Raw genomic sequence first — 21,936 nt, 5'->3', positions numbered from 1 at the left:
CAATTCATTATAGTGGCTATATCACATTTGCACGAATGAGTGATTCTCTTAAACACTATGCTATAATTATTTTGTCGGAAAGCAAAGCTGTGCACGGATTTCTGATTTCTACCTGTCACACTGACAAAGGCACTTGCTTAGGGGTGAGTAAAAGCTGACTCTAAGTGGTTTAAATTGAACCACCTAAACCTCTACCCAGATCCTGCAGCCATTCTTGATTTCGTGGTGCGGGAATGGCCTCCGGGACCGGAATTTGGCACCCCTGCATTAGCTGAAACGTTTTCAATGCTTTGGTTATCTTATGACTGAGGGATTGAAGTTAAGGTTGGTATTGAGGTAGCTTGGGTAGCTCGTGATAAATTCAATCCTAGAACTGAAATGTTTGGCGCCGATGCTCCTGAATCTGCACAGAAGACACCTCTGAATCCCCCCCCCCTCCCCTCCCCTCCCCTCCCCTCCCCCCTCTCCCCTCTCCCCTCTCCCCCCTCCCCCACCCTCTCCCTAGCCCAAGCAGCAGAGAGACCGAGGGGCGTCTCTCTCATACATTATTAAGCAGCCCGCTAATGAATGGGCTAGTGAGAGCGGTGTGTGTTTCAGACAGGACTGTGCGCTCTGATCCCAGAGAAGCTTCTCAGTTATTAACAGCATCAAGAGGGGAAGCACAGAGGCAAGAGATCCCAGGACTTCAACAGCTCAGCAACGACAAGAGAGAACAGGGTTATATGGGATTTTATACATAAAATAAAGGGATTGGGAGAGATAGAGATAGAGGGAGAGGGAGAGAGCATGTGGAATGAGAAAGACGAGGAACTCATTGCAACTCTGCAAGCAACAAAAGGAGTTTGAGACGACCGAGAAGAGAAAGAAAGAAAAACAACAAAAAAGAAATAAAGTAAAAAGAGAAGACTGCGCCACATGACATCGGAAGAAAAGAGCTGAAGGAAGAAAAAGAGAGAAAGGAAGGAAAATAACAAAAAATAAGAAAGAAAAAGAAAGACTGACATTTCATATTTCCATTCAAGTCGGGGGGTCTCGTATTTAAAAAAAAAAAAAAAAAAAACTGAGATGCCCATCCGGATCTTCTGCACGATCTCCTTCTCCGACGATGAGGAGGCAGGGAAGCAGAGGAAAGGCAGCCGGGGGGGCGACCCTTTCGACCCTCTGGGGCGGGGCGGGGAGAGCGAGAGGGGGGAGGAGGAGGAGGAGGAGGAGGAAGACTTTGACGAAGACGACTACTATGAAGATCACGAGGTGGAGGACCTGGCCACCTTCCTGGAGGGCTGCAGCCTCCACGGGGCCAACCACATCGGCCACATCTGCGCCAAGGGGGAGAGCAGGAAGCTGGGGGTGCGGCAGGGCCTGTGGCTGCTCGCCTTCCTCTTCTCCATCACCATGTTCCTCTACCAGGTGGTGGACCGCGTGATGCTCTACCTGCAGTACCCCCACATCACGGCGCTGGACGAGCTTGACGCCAAAGTCATGACCTTCCCGGCCATCACCCTCTGCAACTTCAACAACTACCGTCGCTCCAAGCTGAGCTACAGCGACCTGCTGTACATGGGGCCCCTGCTGGGCTACAGCGAGGACATGGTCCCCGGGTTCTCCATGGCCCCCGAGCCTGACCTGGGGGGCGGCCCCTTCACCATGAGGGAGTTCTACACCCGCGCGCGCCACCAGATGGAGGAGATGCTGCTGGAGTGCTCGTACCGAGGAAAGGAGTGCGGACCCGAGAACTTCACCGAGGTGAGAGGGGGGGAGTGCAGCAGAGTTGGGTACTATTGCGCTGGCTTTCTTATAAGCCAGTCAGGGGTGTCCGATCACGGTCCTGGAGGGAAATTCCAAGCCAGGTTTGAGATAAGATGATTAACTATTTCAGGGTCGATACAGAGCAGGAGTGGAAAGAGGTGTGTTGTGTTTTGGTTTACAAATCTAGGTGTTCATGTGAATTGACTTTAGTGAACGGGCTGAGAGTGGAGGGAGGTGTGTGTGTGTGCAGGGGGGGGGGGTGTAATTAGCTGAAACATTTGTCTAATTGGGGGCAAGGGGGTAGGGTCTGGAGCGCTGCTCGTCTCTTTATTGGAAGGTTGAGTGGTAGTTCCGAGGGGAACAGTTAGCGACAGCTCCTTATAAATATCCACCTCTGGCTCACCTTAACGCAGCTGTTTGCTGGCTGCACTTTACTTAAGGCTGTCGAGAAGCCGGCAATCTGAGGCTATTAGGCGTGAGCCTTCTTTATTAAATCAGAGGGTATTTTAAACCCTTTAACCTCTGACTGCCGTTGATGCCCGACGCTCATCTGTGCAGAGCCAAGCGGCAATGATGAAACCAATTATCCTCACCGCTAAACTGTCTTCAGAGAAAACTGGCTGCTTGACTTGTGACCAGTTAACCGCGCGCCTCTGTGCAAGCTTTATCCTCAGTCTCTGTTAATGCTGAGACAGTGAATCCAAGCTGGCTGCAGCTGTTCAGTTCCAACGGGGAGCGCAACGTGAAATAATAGCTAATGTGAATGTGAACGACTCCCACAGAAATAAGACTGCAAAAAAAGAATGCACAAAATTGTTTTGGGTTTTTATTTTATTTTTTATTAAATTAATGATATTTGAAATGACAGAAAGACGACAAATTTACCGTGGTAAACCTTTAGCGGGGTTGTAAACCGAATGCGTTGTGAATGAAGAGACGGGCGCGCAGGATTCCCAGTGGCTGTGGTGCAGAGGAGACTGTGCAGGGAATACGAGAGCTCTGTCTCAGAGAGGAGGGAGCGCTCTGCATAGTGAGTCTGTTCTGCATTCCCGAAAGAAGCAAGGAATCTCGTTCCGGCTGGAATTTCATGACCTCCAGGGGCTGTATTCACAAATCTTGACTTGAAAAATCTGTAGTGTAACAGCATACTGCAGTTTCAAGACGATCCATTCAACCGTTTCAGAGAAATCTGTACCACGAACAAATCCTACGAGAACAAAGTCTAGTTTATTTTTGGTTTATTTTGTTTGGTTTTCTTATGATTAAAGCAGAGTTCGACAGTCTCAAACCTACCTAGACTGCTGGTGCTGATGATGCAAACAGAACCAGTTTCTGGACTTCAGCAACAAGTGAGCCAGAACAAGCAGCGGTGGCTGGTATCTCCACAGCAGCAGCAGCAGCAGTGTGGGTCAGCGCTGCCCTTGAGTTGAGGAGAGGGGTGTAACTGGAGCCGGTGCCTTAATGAAGGATGCTTCTGCTGTTTTTTCAGCGCTGGGGGCTGAAGCTCTCTGTAGCATCTCATTAAACATTAAAAGGGGTGACTGTAAGGATATTAAATCACTTTTCCTTTAGCTCTCGTTAGTAAAACAGCGTTAAGTCATTTGCCTTTGTTACTTGGACTTTTTTGCAAACTGTGTTTACAAATTGCCTTTGTATTAGCAGGGATGGAAATAAGACTCCTATTGCATAGCAGTTTTCACCCATTGCAGGTTTTAATATGTGCTTGATTAGCCGCGGTGTACAGGTAACAAGCTCAGGTGTGTCTTATTAAACTCCTAGTAAAACCAGGAATTAATCAAACCGCTATGCAATGGGAGTCTTATTGCCATCCCTGTATTAGGATAATGCAGAGCCTTACAATCATGCTATATTCAAGACACGAGGTCCTTATACAGGTAGTGAGTTTGCATGTGATATTGCATGCCTGTCTGTGCTTCGGCACACTTTCTTTATTTGTGTTTAGTTACTGCACACCTCCCTATGCATTTATCATAGTAGGTACATTTGTATAATCGTGCAACATATATGTAACGATATACAGTCGCTTTAACGGGACGCCTCGGGAGATGTAATAATATCCCAAATAAGTGGCATTTGAAATATGAGTCAATTTAATTTTTTTTTTCCTAAACAAAATCTAATAGACTCGTTTTCGTTTCTCAGCCATGATGACAACTCGCAAATGACAGGCGAGGCAGAAATATATTATATATATAAAAACATTTTGATCACATTGGAATTTGACAGCCTACCTTGATTCATTCCCATGGTTTGATCGGAGTGTTTCGTCCACTGTCGAAGCAATGTGCTGGTGTGGAGAGTTTGATTTCCCTTCCCTTTGATGTTGAAGGAGACGCCAGGGCAGATTTCAGTGCTGGTATCGTCAGACTCACCAGAGGATGATTCCTGGTAACCAGAATCATCACCATTATTGTCCGCAGTTTCTGACGTTTCCTCTTCAGCTTCACAGTCTCCGTCCAACTTTGCTTAAATGTCTTTGTCAAAGTTATAACCACTTGCAATTGCTTATTTCTGAAGCTCTTAAATCAGAGAGATGCTGTTACTGGCAGAATAAATGAGCCTCTGCTAACCTCTGCCTTGTGCACATTTGTAGAAACCTTGTTTATAAACATCTCTCCAGACAGGCGCAGCCATTTCCAGACATAATAATAACATTCTTCATGCATACAAAGCTATATAGATGAACACCTCGGGTCATTATGTTTGTATACAGGATCAGTTAAAAAATAAATAAACGTCTCATTTTTTTTTTTCAAGTTTTTAAGTTTGTGACTCCAACCAAGAAAAAAAAATTATAAAATATCACAGGGTGGAAAAAGTAATATTTCAGTTCAATGGAAACCGAAACATAGGAAGCTTAAGAACATCTCTACTGTGAACAGAACTGTGCAGTACAGAAAATAAACCTGGATGCAGTTTCTGAATTACACCACAAGAGGGAGCAGCTCTCTTACAGAACGATACAGGGACAAAAACATACAGTACATGCAACACACAGTCCGAGCAAAGGCGTGCAATAAAATGTCCACGATTGCTGTTAATATGTGTGGTCTTGCACCTCATCATTTATTCATTGCTGTTGCCGCGGTCTGCACTGTTAAAAAAAAAGGAAAAAAAGAAAAGAGATAGGAAAAATGGTAATATAAAGCTTTTGACAGCAGAGGCTCAAGCCTGCATTCCCAATGGGGGGTCTTAACACAACCGAATTGCCTTCATTAAGAGTGGTGCACGTCCGACAATCTGCCCAGGCATCGACAACTGATCCCAAGGGGAGGATGTCGACATCTGTGCAGCTGTCAGTTTCAGCTCTACTGAGCAGTAAAAATAATAATTTAAAAAAAAAAAAAAAAAAACTGAAACTGTCTGACTGTGGTACTGCACTGGGGTTAGCTGCTACAGAGACTGGGCAGTGATGGGGTGCTGCACTGGGGTTAGCTGCTACAGAGACTGGGCAGTGATGGGGTGCTGCACTGGGGTTAGCTGCTACAGAGACTGGGCAGTGATGGGGTGCTGCACTGGGGTTAGCTGCTACAGAGACTGGGCAGTGATGGGGTGCTGCATTGGGGTAAGCTGCTACAGAGACTGGGCAGTGATGGGGTGCTGCAGTGGGGTTAGCTGCTACAGAGACTGGGCAGTGATGGGGTGCTGCACTGGGGTTAGCTGCTACAGAGACTGGGCAGTGATGGGGTGCTGCACTGGGCTTAGCTGCTACAGAGACTGGGCAGTGATGGGGTGCTGCACTGGGGTTAGCTGCTACAGAGACTTTTGGGGGGGCAATTTTTGCTTTTTGAAAAAGCGAGCACGGTAAGTGAAGGATCTGAGCGGAAACAACAGAATCAGAAGAAACTCAAGGTAATAGGATATTAAACCAGGTGAAGTTGTGGCAGCAGTGTGGAGTAGTGGTTAGGGCTCCGGACTCTTGACCGGAGGGTTGTGGGTTCAATCCCCAGTGGGGGACACTGCTGCTGTACCCTTGAGCAAGGTACTTTACCTAGATTGCTCCAGTAAAAACCCAACTGTGTAAATGGGTAATTGTATGTAAAAATAATGTGATATCTGTATAATGTACAATGTGATATCTTGTAACAATTGTAAGTCGCCCTGGATAAGGGCATCTGCTAAGAAATAAATAATAATAATAATAATAATAAAGTTAAATCAAAATGGTATCAGGATTCCTTTGATCTCTGGCAGGTGTACTGGCACAGCGCCTGTCTGCCAAGGAGGGTTTTGACAGCTAGATGGCAGAAGGGACTGGCAGCAGTTGCACTGTGACAGCCAGGCCACTTAACACTGCTGCTGATGGCTTTGTCAGAGGTGAATCATTGACCTTACAGGCAGTTTAATCAGCACTTGGAATACAGGGCCACTCAGGAGCTGGCAGGACACTGAAATACAACCCCTGCATTCCGCCTGAGCCATCTGTGTGCAGGAACAGGCTTTGTGGACTGTCCGCTTTGTTTACCTGAAGGTAGTTCTAGCAACAAGAGGTGCAGGCTCCCTGTCTTCTCCTTGACACCGCTAAGTCATAAACGTGTCGATGGTTCGCGTCCCATTACATGTGTACCCCAGTTATGAAAACAAAGGTTTAATTACAGGAAGTGTGATTTTAGAATTGTTTTTGAATCTGAGCAGTGTCAAGCTTTATTAATATTACAGCACAGCAGAAGGCCCGCTGTCTCCCTCCCTCCCTCCCTCAATGTGTAGGCGTACAGAGGGACTCGAGTGGCACAGAAGCTGTTTTATCTGTAAAGCATTTTCTTTCCGTGAATCTTTTGAAAAGCCTTTATTTTATGTATTTATTTTTCTTTCCATTCCCTGGCTCAATTCAGCTGAAGTTCAGAGCTGGAGTAAAAGCTGCATTAGCCTCTTATCATCCCTCGCCCAGAGAAGGCTTTACCAGAGACAGCGGTGGACAGCACCTGGCAATCTGCTTCATGCTCTGTGCTTACAGCCCTTTCAAAACCTACATTATTATTTTTTGCTTGGTTTGCCACAAGCGAGAGGAATTGCTGGATATTGCCCCAGTCGATTCTCTCTCAACCATGCATAGGTAGTTCTATACCTTGTACGGTTTTACAAACGGTTTGGGGGTATTTTAGGAAGGTGCTTACCTAACACGACACTGAGTTAGCAACAAAAATAAATAAATACTTTCATTAAAAAAAAAAAAAAAGGCACGTTCTTAAACTGTAAAATAAGCATTTGATTTATTCAACTCAATGATTCAATCATGCCACCTACAAACTGCTCAAAAAACATTTGCGTGCAACAGGTCCTGACTCAGAGGTCTAACACGCTGCACAGTCCCATGTAGCATATCAGACAATCTCATAAGGGGCACCATTAATCCCCGTATCTGGATCAATCTAGATGTTCTTCCAGCTGTTACCCGGTACAGGAAGTCGTTTAACAACGAGCACATTTCTCATGTCGTACCTCCAGGTCTGCTGTTCGTGTAAACACCATTTACAATCATTAAAACTAACAAGCGGGACCCCCTTGCAGTTTGTCGAGTGGAGATGAGCGGCTGAGACTGCTCCTATTGATCTGGGTGATCTCCGCACCTCAGATTTGTGTGGCTTAGCAGGGACAGCGTCTCCCCTCAGAGGATGAGGCTTCAGCTGCTTCTTCTCAGGATTTCTGCCTTTTCTAATTAAGAGTCCGAGAGAGCAACATCATCAAGCTAGCAGCAGGGGTTGGGCTAAAATGGAAGAGGGAGGAGGGGAGAGAGAGAGAGAGAGAGAGAGAGAGAGAGAGAGAGAGAGAGAGAGAGAGAGAGAGAGAGAGAGAGAGAGAACAAGGGAGATAGATGCATTTGCGAGGGAGAGTTTAGAAGAACAGGAGAGACTTTGAATGAATGCGTGACCATATTATTTATATATATTTATGGACACAGAAAAGAGTGGAGAGAACAAGGCGGGGGAAAGAGAAGGGAAAGGGATTGACCCAGACAGGCAGAGACTGAAGAGTGAATAAAGGATAAAGGAGGGTGAGGGAGAGAGAGAAAGAAACCAAGGGAGACAGAGGGAAAGAGAAAAGAGGGCGAGAAAAAGAGAGAGGCATAGAGAGAGAGAGAAGCAAGAGGAACAGATCAAACCGATAGCTAAGGAGAGAAGAGGAAATTGAAAGAGGGAGAGGGAGAGATGTGAGAGTGGGTCAGTGCTGGGTGTTAACAATATCTGTTTGCTGCAAAAGGCTCTCGTTCAGCTCCAGGACTGCTTGCTGATATCTAACAGCAGCAGTGATGTGAATCAATTCTTTTTTTAAAACGTCTGCATCGCATTTTCTCCTGTGCTGGGTGGCGGTAGTCGGGTTATTGAACGGATCAATTATTGAAGGAATTATATTAAAAAAAAAAAAAAAAAAAAAAAAAAAAAAGCATGACTGGAGTTTGAGCTGCACCTCCCGCGTGGATTTCAGGAAGGGGAGAGAAGAAGGAAAAAAGGAGAAAAGAAGAAAGATAGAAAGAAAGAAAGAAAGGGGATCGACCCTCACTCGGATGCAGCGTGGGCATGTATGCATTTGGATATTTAGTTTGCAGTAGAATCGCAGTCTCGGATGCGCTTTAAAAAATAAACTCTGGTTGACCACTAGACTCTATTTTCATAAAAGAAAAAAAAAAAAAAAAACCTCTTTAGCTCGGATGCAGCCACTCTGTCAGGGACTGTGAAAGAAGCACACCAGGATGGTTCTGCCACTTGACTGAGCTCAGGGACAGGTCTCACTGGTTCCAGGATGTCCCAGCCCCAGCCTGTGCCCAAGCCCAGGCCGGGGTCCCTGTTCGAGGCAGCCCGTCTCTTCCTGAAGCACACCACCTTCCACGGACTGCGCCACATTTTCCTGACCGGTTCGTACCCACGCCGGCTGGTGTGGCTCCTGGCCTTCCTGACGGCCCTGGCGCTCCTGTTCACCTGGTCATCCAACCGCGTGCGCTACCTCCTCTCATCCCCGGTGCACAGCAAAATCCACATGGTCTACGGCAAGCGCCTGGTCTTCCCCGCCGTCACCATCTGCAACCAGAACCGCGTCCTGCCGGCCCGCATGGGCAAGCCGGACCTGTTCCTGGCCGGGCGGTGGCTCGGGATGCTGGGGAGGAACCTGCAGGTCCTGCCCGGGGTTCGGGAATCCTTCTCCGGAGCGGATCAGCGCTGGGCAGCCTTCTCACGCCTCTTGGATTTCTCCCACTTCCTCCCCCCGCCCCGGGACAGCCATCCATCCATGAGGCAGCTCCTGGACAGGCTGGGGCACCAGCTGGAGGAGATGCTGCTCTACTGCCGCTTCCAAGGAGAGCTCTGCGGGCCGCGCAACTTCAGCACCGTGAGTCCCGAGGCATCTCCTCATACAATCAGCCATCGCCCATACACTCACCCAGTAGGGTTATTGAGACGCTACGTCCCTTATAAAACAAGTTTACCACGGTAAATCTGCAAGGTACAGTTACCAAAGCTGACCATGTTTTTTTTTTTTTATTGTTATCCTTTACCGCGCCTCTGTCTTTACGATGCTCCCCTTAGTTTTACCATGCTTTCACTGCGCTTTGTTACACTTTTGCTACGGTAAAACATTTAAAAGGGGTAGCAAGTCACTTGAACCTCGTTTCATATTGCCAACAGAATACAATTTTCTGAAAACCGAAATGTTTGCAGGTTGTCAATTTTTAACAACTTTTGTAATTTTCCATAAAACCGTTTTTGATGATAATATCAGAGAGAAGGGGAGGTAGGGAGGGGAGGCAGAGTTGAAAGGTCACCGTGTGCATCTTGTGATTTCATTGGAATCAGGAGGTATTTAAATGAAGCTGGAGGAAGAGAGTGAAGGGTTTTTTTTTTTTTTTTTTTTTTTAACTTTGCTGTGCTTTTATGATGGGAATCTTTTATGAGGGTGACATGTTCTCTCTGTCTGGTAGGGTGGGACCCTCGGGAAGAATGTAAGCTCCTTGTTCCCACGTCAACTCACTGTGTCTGTTCCTGGCTGCCCACCGTTAGCCCTACACCTTGTAAACAGTGCACGAAACCGCAGGATTTTATAACCGTGACCCCTTGTACCTGACTCTGACAGACACTGCTTAGGCTGTTGCACAAGCTGCAGGGATGGGGAACAAGGTGAAAGCTTGGAGTGCTGCAGACATCTTCTGTAACCACGGCAACCTCTCAATAGACCCTGCTTTATTATTACTTTCCCATACCTCTCTGGGCTTTACAATGTTTAATGTTTCAATACGCTTTCACTGTATTACACTTTAATATGCTTTTAGTGTGGGGATGCTTTGCTGAGAGATTGCAGTTCAGTCTCACTGCAAATGTGACTGAAGGACGGAGAGGCTCGGTCCTGTCTGTTGCTATCACTGAAGTCTTCCCGTCTGCTTGCAGATTTTCACACGCTATGGGAAGTGCTACACCTTCAACTCGGGGCTGGACGGCAAGCCTCTGCTCGTGACAATGAAAGGAGGGACAGGCAACGGGCTGGAGCTGATGCTGGACATCCAGCAGGACGAGTACCTGCCTGTGTGGGGCGAGACAGGTCAGGACACTGTCCACTGCACACTACCACGGATGTTAATATTACTTTTTTAAAAAGGAATATACTTCCGATTACTGTCTCGAAAAACAAATCTGTTACATATTACTGATTGCATTCTTATAGAATATATTACTGATTACTTATTAGTGTGAGTGCCCCTCTCCAATCCACGCAGTCAGCTTCCTGCGTCATAACAATAGTGAGCACTAGTCTAAACACTGCATTCTCAGCTCTGCAGTGCTGTCATTACCAGCACCTTAATAATAATGAGCACTAGTCTAAACACTCCACTCTCAGCTCTGCAGCGCTGTCATTACCAGCACCTTAATAATAATGAGCACTAGTCTACACACTCCACTCTCAGCTCTGCAGCGCTGTCATTACCAGCACCTTAATAATACTGAGCACTAATTTAAACACTCTAGTTGTTTACAAAAGAATAAACTACCTAAGAAACACAGACGTCGGGATGATAGAGTGGACATGTGAGACCTTCTGTCTCATATGTAATTATGTAACACAGTGGAAGTGTTGGTATTAACAGTGTTAGTATTAAGCATGCCATCCAGAGAAATCCAGAATTCAATTCTCATTTTTCATTACACGCTACGAGTGCTATACTGAATTTGAATATCTAATTCAAGAAAAGCGAGCTGTGATCAGGAGACTTAACCGCAATTGGTATTTTCTTCTTGCCATACTACGGAGTGGCCTCATAAATCAGACTTCACTTCGTAATCATTGTGAATATCGTGTTGTGTCTCTCTCTTTCTTTCAGGAGTGAAATGCGCAAAGAGAAACGTCTTTGAGCAAAAGGATTGGGCTGTCTGATTTAACATCCTAAAAAAAACAGCAGAATATATGATATTAAATCTATGATACCTGACTTACGGGAAGCCTTAAGTATAAAGCTGGGGGGAACACAAAGCCACTTTGTGGCTTGGAACTTGGTTTCAGGAGACTAGGTTTCAGGTCACTGCACGGCACACCAGGGGACACTTGGGGTTTGATACAGCAAAGCTGCCTCAAACTAGGTCTCCTGGAACCAGGTTTCAAGCCACTGTTTCTGAAAAAGTGGCTTCATGTTCCCTCAGCTTAAAAGAAGAAATTAAGCGCCAGTTGTTTATTTCCGGTTGGGGTAACTTCAACGGGAGATTTTATCCTTTGTGTCCCCCATGAAGTGGCCAGTATCTATACAGTAAATGTTGTGTTCTCTCCCTGCTAGATGAGACCTCATTCGAGGCTGGGATTAAGGTGCAGATCCACACTCAGGATGAGCCCCCCTTCATCGACCAGCTGGGCTTCGGAGTGGCGCCTGGCTTCCAGACCTTTGTATCGTGCCAGGAGCAGCGGGTAAGAAAGGGGCACAGCTGTGGGGGGGGCGGGGAGCAGTGGTGCAGTCAAGCCAGAACTCATAACAGGCAAGCGAAGTCACATGACTCACATCCCCCGCACAGCTGTCTGATTCAGTCAGTAGTCCTCTTGGTGAAATGAAAGAACTTCTTCTATTACGAACTACTTCTTTAAGAAGGCTAAAAATTCTGACAAAGACGACAGCAGCAGTGCAGCGACTATGACCGGGGTGTGGAAAAGAGATACACGCATTACCTAGCACATGTGTTACTAGAAGGTCAGCAGACCAATACAATGTGAATTCGTATAATAATTAGCGTTTAAGAAAATCAGTATTTTAGAGGCGATCCGGTACCTTCAGATTCAGGACTACACCACTGGGAAGGAGGATGGGAGGATGGCAGGCTATTAACTGTCCGTGTTTTACTGTATTTCTATTGTATATTAGTAATGGGAGAAGCGGATCTATACAGTGAATCACTCCGGCAGGATTCATATAGTAAAGAGAGTCTGTTTGGACACATTAAGAGGATTTAAAAAGACACACAAGACCCCCCCCCCCCACCCCTCCCCCCCAGGGATCTTTTGTAAAGGAGATGTAGCCACTTAAATTTTTTTTCTTTGCATGAATAAATCCTCTCAGATAAATGATGTTCCCGCTGCACTCAGTGGCAGTACATGATGTAACCCAATTACCTGTCTGACTCTGATCAAATTCAATGGAATCTGACCTCCACAGCTGTACCCTGTGTACATAAAGCACTCTCTGCATTGGATAAGCAATGAAAGGGTTGGATGATTGTGTTTTGAATCATGAAGCGGAAAGCCAGAACACTTTCCTCCCCACCCAAGAGCCTGGTAGAGAAAGAGAATTGTTTTTCTTTTATATATATATATATATATATATATATATATATATATATATATATATATATATATATATATATATATATATATATATATATATCGCTGCAATAAAAGAAAACACTTTTGAATTGCCGCAGGAAGCGGAATGCGCAGTTTATTGACTTGAATGAATTATTAATTAATTTTATCTATAGCAGATTTTTACTGATGCTAAATAACCGCGGCGTTCATATGAGAAAATAACCCATCCGTCAGAGAACTGCCAGCAGGGTCTGGGTCAGTTCCTGTTTTTCGGTTCAATTCCATTTCCAATTCCAGTTCCCATTCCTTCGAAGGAATTTATATTTTAGAGACATCATTGTTGCGACTGTTTCAACGGCTTTCATTTGAAGCCAGTTTCATTGACTAACAGGGACTTCAATTGAAGTAATTTGTTGCCAATGTGAGAAGCAACATAACTCACATTACTGACATTGTTTCCACAGCTGGTCTACCTTCCCCCTCCCTGGGGAGACTGCAAGTCCACGCCCATGGACTCGGACTTCTTCGACACCTACAGCATCACCGCCTGCCGCATCGATTGCGAGACGCGCTACCTGGTGGAGAACTGCAACTGCCGCATGGTGCACATGCCAGGTAAGCACCAGCTCAGCTCACCTCAAAAAGCTCAAAAAAAAAACAACAACATTGGATCAGAACATAGGTTTCCATTCTGGTAGGTCAGGACGGGTTTATTGCTGTTGCTGGAGTAGTTAGTAAGCATGGCAAATAGAGATCTACGAACGGCAGATGCAAAGTAATGAAGATCTGACCTTACTCCGCTCAGTCTCACTCTCTCTATCTCAGGAGATGCCCCATACTGCACCCCAGAGCAGTATAAGGAATGTGCTGATCCTGCCCTTGGTAAGTCCCGCCTCCATTCCTCCATCCTTCTCTCTTTCCCCTTATAAAGTACAAGTTAAATTTGCATGCCTGTTTTGTTCCATTCATGTACTGCAAATGGTTCCCCATGCTTTACCATCCTTCTCTGTGCTTCACCACTTTTTCACTACTGTACGTTTGGCTACACTTGCACAGATTGTACTGTGGTATACCATAAGATCGTGCTTTCAATATCCTTTATTAAACTTTGCTACGCGTTGGGTTTTGAAGGCGTCGAAACGTTTGCCATCGAATGTATTAAAAGCTTCTTTTATCCTTTCTAAATTCAGCTCTGCTGAGTGTTTAATAGTTTCGGGTGAAACGTTTCAAAGGGCACCATCGTGAACAGTGTGCTGTTTTGTTTTTCTCACCGCAGATTTCCTGGTGGAGAAGGACAATGACTATTGCGTGTGCGAGACACCGTGCAATATGACACGCTACAACAAGGAGCTGTCCTTCGTACGCATCCCCAGCAAAGCGTCCGCTAGGTACCTGGCCAAGAAATACAACAAGTCCGAGCAGTACATCGCGTGAGTGCCCCTCTCCAATCCTTACCCTGCACCTTAACAATAATGAGCACTAGTCTAACACACTCAGCTTTCCAGCACAGTCAGCCTGCCTTTTAAAGATGAGCACTACAGTAGCTACTTAGCACTAATGTCAAACAGCATGCTATTGTGCCCTGCAGATGCTATTACTCAGAGAAATTGAACAACAAGCTGTCCTTGAATAGATCACGCTTAGCGCAGCAATGTAGGGATGACAGGGGGAGTGTTGACAGGGTCCCCATGGAACCAGTAGGCAGTCTGGCTGTCTGGCTAGTCCCTCATCCCTCTCACGAAGACATCAGACGCGACGCTTTGTTGCGTTTCCAGTTGGGTTTCAAGCAACTACACTATGCATACTCTGCTATCATCCTATTTGTACCAAGGATCTATTAGGCAAACTTATTGAATGCTGTACAATCAAATTTATTTCCCTTATCCTCTCTTTCTCTCACTTCTTTATTCTTTTTCCCTCCATACCCCCTCTCTCTCATCCTTTTTTCTTTCCCCTAACTTTCCCCTCTTGCCTCTCCCTCTCCCGTTTTGCATGTGTTGACAGGGAGAACATCCTGGTTCTGGATATCTTCTTTGAGGCGCTGAACTACGAGACCATCGAGCAGAAGAAAGCCTACGAGGTAGCAGGTCTGCTGGGTAAGCTGGGGAGCAGAGCGATGAACAAGAGAGAGATCACCTCCGATGGCGAGAGCCGGGGGCGGGAAGGGAATGTAGATAAGTGTGGCAGTCAAGGAGAGAGGGTGTGTGTGATATAAACGTATCTGACTTGTAAGGAAAATGATATTACATTATAACGATTCATGTCCAAACAGTAATTAAATTTTGTCCATTATTGATTCCAATATTCCAATATAAGAGTCACACACACAAATTATTAAATCAATTATCTTTTTACAAAATAATGTAGCAACTAGTTATTACAGAAGTAAAGGCAGAGCTCAAATACCCATCATTCTGGGAGCGCGCCGGTCACACCTTCAAGGTCACCGGGAGAGCGTCTCAGAAGACGTCTCTCCTGTGCCTATATTTATATACGTTTATAAATGGGATATAAAGACAATTTATGTCTGGTAAATTGAGTTTCCCATTATGAACCCTTTCTTAGTTCATCTCTAATACTTCCTGTGGTCGGGCCTTAAGGCATGGCGCTGCGTCTTCTCCTACATCATGTTGGTCCGCAGGCATTAGATCCCACCTCATGCTTTCTTTCTTGGGCAGAAAGATAGAGGGAGAGCGAAAGAGGGAGACAGAGGGAGTCTCTTTCCATTTCCACACTCTACTGCTTCTCAATAAAGAAGGGGATTATCGGTACAGATTTAGAGGGGGGAGAGGGGACGACGACGGCTAATAAGTGCAAATCAACATGGAAGAGAGAGATGGATGGAACAAAAAATAAATTAAAAAATCAGAAATGATCCCTACAACACAGTCATGAACAGTGAAAACAGTCCTGAAGTGAGGGTGAGGGGGGTTGAAGTAAGCGTGGCATTGCTCTGTGAGCTGATCTTGGCTCCTGTCTTGCTCTTGTACCCCCTTTGCAGGAGATATCGGGGGGCAGATGGGGCTGTTCATCGGAGCTAGTCTCCTGACTATCCTGGAGCTCTTCGACTATCTGTATGAGGTAAGAGGCCAGAGAGACAACAGTAGACAACACCATCGTCTTACGGCACTGTCCCCTTTGCCATAACCGCTACACAACACATCTCCCCGTCTATAAAGTGTTACAGAAAAACTATACTAGAAAGTTAGTACATCGCGTGTAGGGTGTCTCTTAGATGTAATCTTGTGCAGTTTGGGTCTGGCTTCTTGAACTGTGCTGGAAGTTAATATTGACTAGGATTTAGACAAATCCTTAACGGCGTTTGGTTGATTTCTCATACTGTATGTGATTTATAATCAGCCCATAACACATGAAAAATAACTGTGGTCGGCGTGCTTCTCCCCAGAACAGAGAGAGACATCCCTAGAGTACAGGGGTGCTGGACAGAACAGAGCACTCCATGTGGGCTGGGTACAGAAGAGGTGCCCTTTAACTTGCAGCCTAATCACAGGAAGTATGCTGGCCCCCAGATATCCCGTTCCCCTGGGTCTGATCTCAATGAACAGAGAGAATGATAAAGATGTGAACGATAAGCTGCAATTATTTTCCCTAGTTTGAAATCAGCTGGGCGGCAAGATCCTGGCATCTGGTGGCTAATTACCTGGGACGTGCTGTCTCCCGGCAACAAGTAATTTAATGAACGTTACAACAGGAGCCTGGGGGGGGGGGGGGGGGGGGGTCCTATAATCACTAGTCACTCCAGCCTTTCACCTCTGGAGATCTGGCTGCTTAGAAGTCAAAAGCAAGGAGTGCAATTGATTGTGGATTTAAGCTGAATCTATCCCAAGCAGATAAAGGGCATTGATGTATTCAACAACAAAACAGATTCCACACAGGTACAAGTAAATGGTCCCTCAGTGATTTTGAGGCAATGTCTGTACAAATAGAGGACATTTCATGAACGTTTGTGGAGAGCTGTAGTTATTCCACGAACGATGAGAGCTGAATAACCCAGGCGAGTCCCCGAAGTGGTCAAGTGGTTTATTTACGGCTCTCCTTCCGAGTGAAAAACACCACAGCTCTCTACCAATGCTAATGGAGCTCTCTGTTTACATAACGAGTGCGATGTATGAAAAATCAATTCACGTTTCAACCTGCATCAGCCGAATTCTGAGATTTACTTTCTCTGAATCAATCCCCCGTCTCCTCAGCCGCGCACAGTAATTAATTTAGAACCTGGGTCGTTAGATTTTAATGAATGCAAGGCAGATTCCAAAACCACGGCACACACTTTCTATATTTCCTTCTCTTTATTCTCTGCTCTCCAGGTGGTGAAGCACAAGATGCGCCGGGCCCTGTGTCAGAAACAGCACAAGAGGAACAACAATGACAAGGGAGTGGTGCTGAGCCTGGACGATGTGAAACGTCACGTCAGTAACTATCAGCCCTGAATCCCGTGATGATGCTCCACAGCAGTGTTCCTCAAAGTTTTTTTTTTTTTAGCCTCTGGCACATTTGTGTTTTCCCTCATAACGCCGAGAGGAATGATCGTTTTTTCTCTCTCTCGCGCTCTTTCTCTTAAATACAGTACTTCCTCAGACATGTAAAATAAAAACACATTGAAATTCTGATTTATCAAACGACACAATAGAAGAGTGTGAGCACACGGTGATCCTCCTTCACTGCAGGAACTCCTTGGCAGTATATCAGTATAAAGTCGGCTGCCGTTTCGGGCACAGCGCTCTGGTCTCGTGGGTACAGATTTGGACACGGGCACAGCTTTGAGGACCACTGCTCTAGATCAGGGGTGGTCAGAGTTGTCCCTTCCACTCCTGGTCTTTGTTCCAACCCTGTTCTAAACCTCAATCCAGACCCTGAAGTAGTTCATTATCTCATATTACCTGTTAAACCTGGAGTGGAATAACAGCCCTCCAGGATCGTGATTGGACACCCCTGCTCTAGATGATACAGCTCTACCTCCTGTTTCCACACTTTGATCACTCACGTCCATATCTGTTCAACACTCAGCAGTGCAACATTGAGACTGAGAACAAAGACGTCGAGAAAGACTTCTAGCCCTCAAACCGTATGTCAGCAGATTTATTAAGTTTAGAAATGTGTATAATTCACAAACGTGGTTTGTTTCCCCCACCCTTTTCCATCCGTATATTTTTTCACACCTCTACCTCACTTGAAAAACAATGCTGTTCACACATAGCTCTCAAGGGTAACTCGCTGAAACACTTGTCTGCTGGACTGAAGTTTCTTATAAATTTGACCTTTTAGGTTTTAGGTTTCTGATTGAGTGTTTTGAAGTTATGGATGTTTCACGGCTGTACACTCGCTGTACATTGCTGTGTAAGGAGTCAATAGTAAATGCACAGTATATCCATGGCAAAAGCATGGTAAGATTTTAGATGGTTTATAATCTATAGTAGACACCGATATTGATGTGATACAGACATCTGGAAAATGTATCCGATCATATTATATTATGTTATTCAATAAAGTCATTAAACCGCTCCAAACTTCACTGACCCTCGCCATTTCTGTGGGGTTTCATAAAATCGGGACATATCTGCACTGTCTCACTTATATAACATATTGTTTCAGTAGAAATAATAAAGGCACTGTAGCCTGTACTGTATTGAGATTGTACCGAGTTGCATTGCACAGTCTGTGTCCCTGACAAACTCGGCGATGTGTGTGTGTCCCTACAGGTCCCATGCGAGAGCCTACAAGCCCCGTCCACGTACCCCGGCAACATCCCACCTCATCACCCTGGGCGGAGCAACTTCGAAGACTTCACGTGCTGAGCCAATCAGAGCAGTCGAGGGAGGCGGCACCTTCCAAACTACTAAAGTCATAACAACCACATATCCAACACAAAGGAGGACGCACACGGGAAAGGCTTTCCCCCGGATCGGAAATATTTAAGGGACTATTACAGAATATAGAGGAAAATATATACATTTGAGGGACTGATCAAAACACTCTACTGACTTTTAAATACATTTAAAAGAATGGAAGAAAAAAAAAAAACGAACACAAGCCGGGAAACGTGTAACTCAATTTGTGCGTTTGCCCCGGCTCCAGTTTCTATATTTTTTCTTTTCTAATCTCAGATGGGCTGTGGCCGCTTCATTAGAAACACCTTGACCCAGGAGCAGTAGTAATGCAATTGTCTTGCTTATGAAACTGGTTAGAAGTGCTGCTGGTCTCTATTCCTTGTATACAAGTTTCTTAGCAGGTAATGATGCTCCCCTCATTACCAGGATGTTCCTTTCTGTGGCACTGCAGCCTGACTTTGGTATTGGGAATTTGCAGTGGATTTCTTTAGGCATGTATCTGTGTCAGTTCTTATGGAAAAAAAAAACACAACACAGACAGCAGTTGTATTTCTCTCCAGTAACTCCAGGGTTACAGCTGGGCAGTAGCAGAGGTAGAACCAATTTGAAATGGGTGTGGGCCAGCGAGTGAGAGTGTGTGTGTGTGTGTGTGTGTGTGTGAGCTTGTTTGTGTATGCATGTACGTCTCTATGTGTGCATGCACGGATCAGTATATCATTGTGTGTTTCTGTATAAGTGTCTGTTTCTTTCTGTGCACTATCAGGTGTCTCTGTGGGTATGTGTGCGTGTGTGGGTGTGCTTGTGAATAAGTGGGTGACTGTTGGACCAGTGTGCATATAGCTTCCTTCTGCACTGAAAATCACATTCTATCTGTACAGCCTTCTTCAGGAATAGCTTTGATATAGCAGTGAGCATGATTAGCTGTGTAAGTATGGATCTGTCCATAATGTTAGCGTGTGGTTCTGTGTATATACTGTATGTGTCTGTGCTGGTGCAATTCTGTGTGTGTGTGCATTACAGTCCATACACAGCAAGTCTCTTTTTATCTGGAATGAATGAATGCAGGAGCTGTCTGCATGCACCCCTGTTCTAGTAAACTGAAAGAGGTAGCTATCTCATTGAGTTTTTAAAAACTGGTAGAATAACTAAACAATAAACATGTAAAATTAGACAGCATTCATTTTGCCGCTGTAGGACGTTTTGGCGTCCTGCAGTACACACACAGAATTGGCAGCTATTTAGGTTAAGATTTGAATTTCACTATAGCTTGCATTTTAATATGTCTCTCTGTATGTATATGCATGAAGGCTTGTCGATATTGAGTCGAGTAGGGAAGGTTGTGTGTGTCTATGCTGGAGTGTGTGTGTATACGAGTATGCATGTCTGTGTGGGTCGCATTCTCTTGGGTGGTAACTCCAAGACCTCTTTTACTTGCCGCGAGCTGCAGGAATATCAGATTCAACAACAGTAGAATGAGACCCTCTGTAGAAATCAACAGGGATCAGCTGCCAACCCTACACAGGCCCAGCTGTCACACACTTGCAGTACACAGATGCAGGATTGCCGAACCAGAGGCAAGGGGCAAAACCATCTCCTTCGGTCTGAGTCCTGGGTTCGAAAGCAGGTTCTCTCTCCTACCAAACAATTCTGCTGCTCCCGGCTCAAGCTTCGAGTTCCGTCTGTCTGTCTATATCTGTACCTCTTCATCTTCTGAAGCACAAACTTACCGCCAATGTAGAGGGAAATGTAACAAACAAATGTACTTATTATTATTATGATGATGATGATTATGAGTATTAATAGTATCATTATTATTATAACTGTATATTGTATTATATTATATGACAGCTTTTTTTTTTTTTTTTTACAAATCGAAAAAACCTTCAACATATCGCCTGATAGTCTCAACATATTCTTGCAAATAATAAAAGGACTGACCATAAACCTGAGGTTATTCAAAAGCTCCTAGTTTGCTATCCTTACTTCCAGTTTGTCGGAGTGGAAATTCTCAGACACCCTTTTTCCTACCATTAACCAATCAGCTGCTTCCCCTATTGATTTCCACGCACAACCCATACAATGACATGCTTTGACCCCACTGCTGTGTGTAAATCACATCGATAGTGCAAGCAGAACCACATCAGTCACTGCCTGTATGACTGCACCATGTTAACTTCCCTATCTATGCTCTGCTGTTTAATTACATGCATGGGCTATATGGTTTGTTTTGTTTAAGTCTTGGCAGTGCAACTTCTTGTACCCCATGGAGTTACCTGAAAGTGGGAGCTTTACTTTTCTTGCAACTTCTCTGCCCCCCCCCCCCCCCCCCAAGCTGGGGGACGTTCAAAGATCTCAAAAGTGAAAAAGCAGCTCTTGTGTTTTATACCCCTACGCAGTAACTCTTATTTATTAATCAAACATCATGCACTGCTTGGAGGGCCGGGGGCTTAAACGGTGTCTAAAAGTACTCGAATGAAATGTTAAAATACTAAAAAGTGCAGCTGAAGACTGAGATGGTGGGAGGAAAGCGAACTGCTCCAAACGCTACAACTCTCTGAGGGGGCAGCCTTCCCTCACCTCCCCACCTCTCCCAGTAAAGCAGAGCAGCCGCTGTTGTTAGAAACACAAACCCAGAGCTGACTGCACTGCACTGGAACCCCCATCTCTTGTTGAATGTCTCATCTGATTCATACATTATATAATTCTTGCATTATATAATTCATGCATTATGTAATAAACCAATGCTCCCCACTGGTTACAGTCCAGGAGCAGGTGCAGCAGTCTAAACTACAGACTCACTGGATTTTGTATGGGTATGTGAACCTGGTACAGTGTGAGCTGCCACCACCTTTGATAACCAGGAAGGTCTGGTAATAAGTCCATAAACAAAGCTACACAGGAAAAATGACCAGAGTGGGGTGGAAGAAAATAGAGACTCCGAGAGCAGGTAAAAAGAACAGAAACATCCACTCACCCCGTGCAGGGCAATAATACCACACTCTGTAGCCAAGCCATTTACATGTGGACTGCTGATATACACAAAACTACCCCCTGCCCCTATCCGGAACTGCCTCTACAGCGCTGGGGCTGTACTCATAAAAGGGTGAATGTGGCTCTGAGGTGACAGCCCCCTTCTCTGCACAGCCCACACTGTCCCTGCAGTCAGTCAGAGACTTGAACTGCACATCCCTGTTACATAACACCATTAGAGGAATGCAACTTTCATCACAAATCACCGGCATGTTTTTAATTTTACACTAAAAGCATTTCACTCAAACTGCCTGTTAAAGTGATTCATTATTACCAAGGACAGGTTGTGTATTACCGCTGAATGATATCTATCCTCTTTTTCATGCCATGAACCAGTAAGGGATATTGGCAGTGATGGGGTGCTGCACTGGGGTTAGCTGCTACAGAGACTGGGCAGTGATGGGGTGCTGCACTGGGGTAAGCTGCTACAGAGACTGGGCAGTGATGGGGTGCTGCACTGGGGTTAGCTGCGACAGAGACTGGGCAGTGATGGGGTGCTGCACTGGGGTTAGCTGCTACAGAGACT

The 21,936-nt window shown here is 45.4% G+C and overlaps 1 protein-coding gene across 7 annotated transcripts in view; it reads left to right on the top strand.

Annotated features, from left to right (window-relative positions):
* LOC117962522 (acid-sensing ion channel 1-like) overlaps positions 1 to 20,324 on the top strand; it is a 62,456-nt gene extending 42,132 nt beyond the window's left edge. For 2 of the 7 annotated variants that reach the window (XM_059011561.1, XM_059011560.1), the window contains exons 4-12: positions 10,140 to 10,290; positions 11,516 to 11,643; positions 12,996 to 13,146; positions 13,357 to 13,413; positions 13,808 to 13,961; positions 14,536 to 14,627; positions 15,533 to 15,612; positions 16,860 to 16,965; positions 18,252 to 20,324. In XM_059011561.1, coding sequence (XP_058867544.1) covers positions 10,140 to 10,290; positions 11,516 to 11,643; positions 12,996 to 13,146; positions 13,357 to 13,413; positions 13,808 to 13,961; positions 14,536 to 14,627; positions 15,533 to 15,612; positions 16,860 to 16,965; positions 18,252 to 18,400 — 1,068 coding nt within the window. In that variant the 3' untranslated portion in view covers positions 18,401 to 20,324. Of the gene's footprint in view, positions 1 to 527; positions 1,744 to 7,597; positions 9,088 to 10,139; positions 10,291 to 11,515; positions 11,644 to 12,995; positions 13,147 to 13,356; positions 13,414 to 13,807; positions 13,962 to 14,535; positions 14,628 to 15,532; positions 15,613 to 16,859; positions 16,966 to 18,251 lie in introns of those variants that run through there. The other 5 variants (XM_059011557.1, XM_059011558.1, XM_059011559.1 and 2 more) reach the window with 5 other exon arrangements.
* Positions 20,325 to 21,936: the final 1,612 nt, after the last annotated feature.

The sequence above is a fragment of the Acipenser ruthenus genome, chromosome 42 (assembly GCF_902713425.1).
Source record: "Acipenser ruthenus chromosome 42, fAciRut3.2 maternal haplotype, whole genome shotgun sequence".
Classification (NCBI taxonomy): Eukaryota; Metazoa; Chordata; class Actinopteri; order Acipenseriformes; family Acipenseridae; genus Acipenser; species Acipenser ruthenus.
This window is presented reverse-complemented; position numbering and strand designations above follow the sequence as displayed.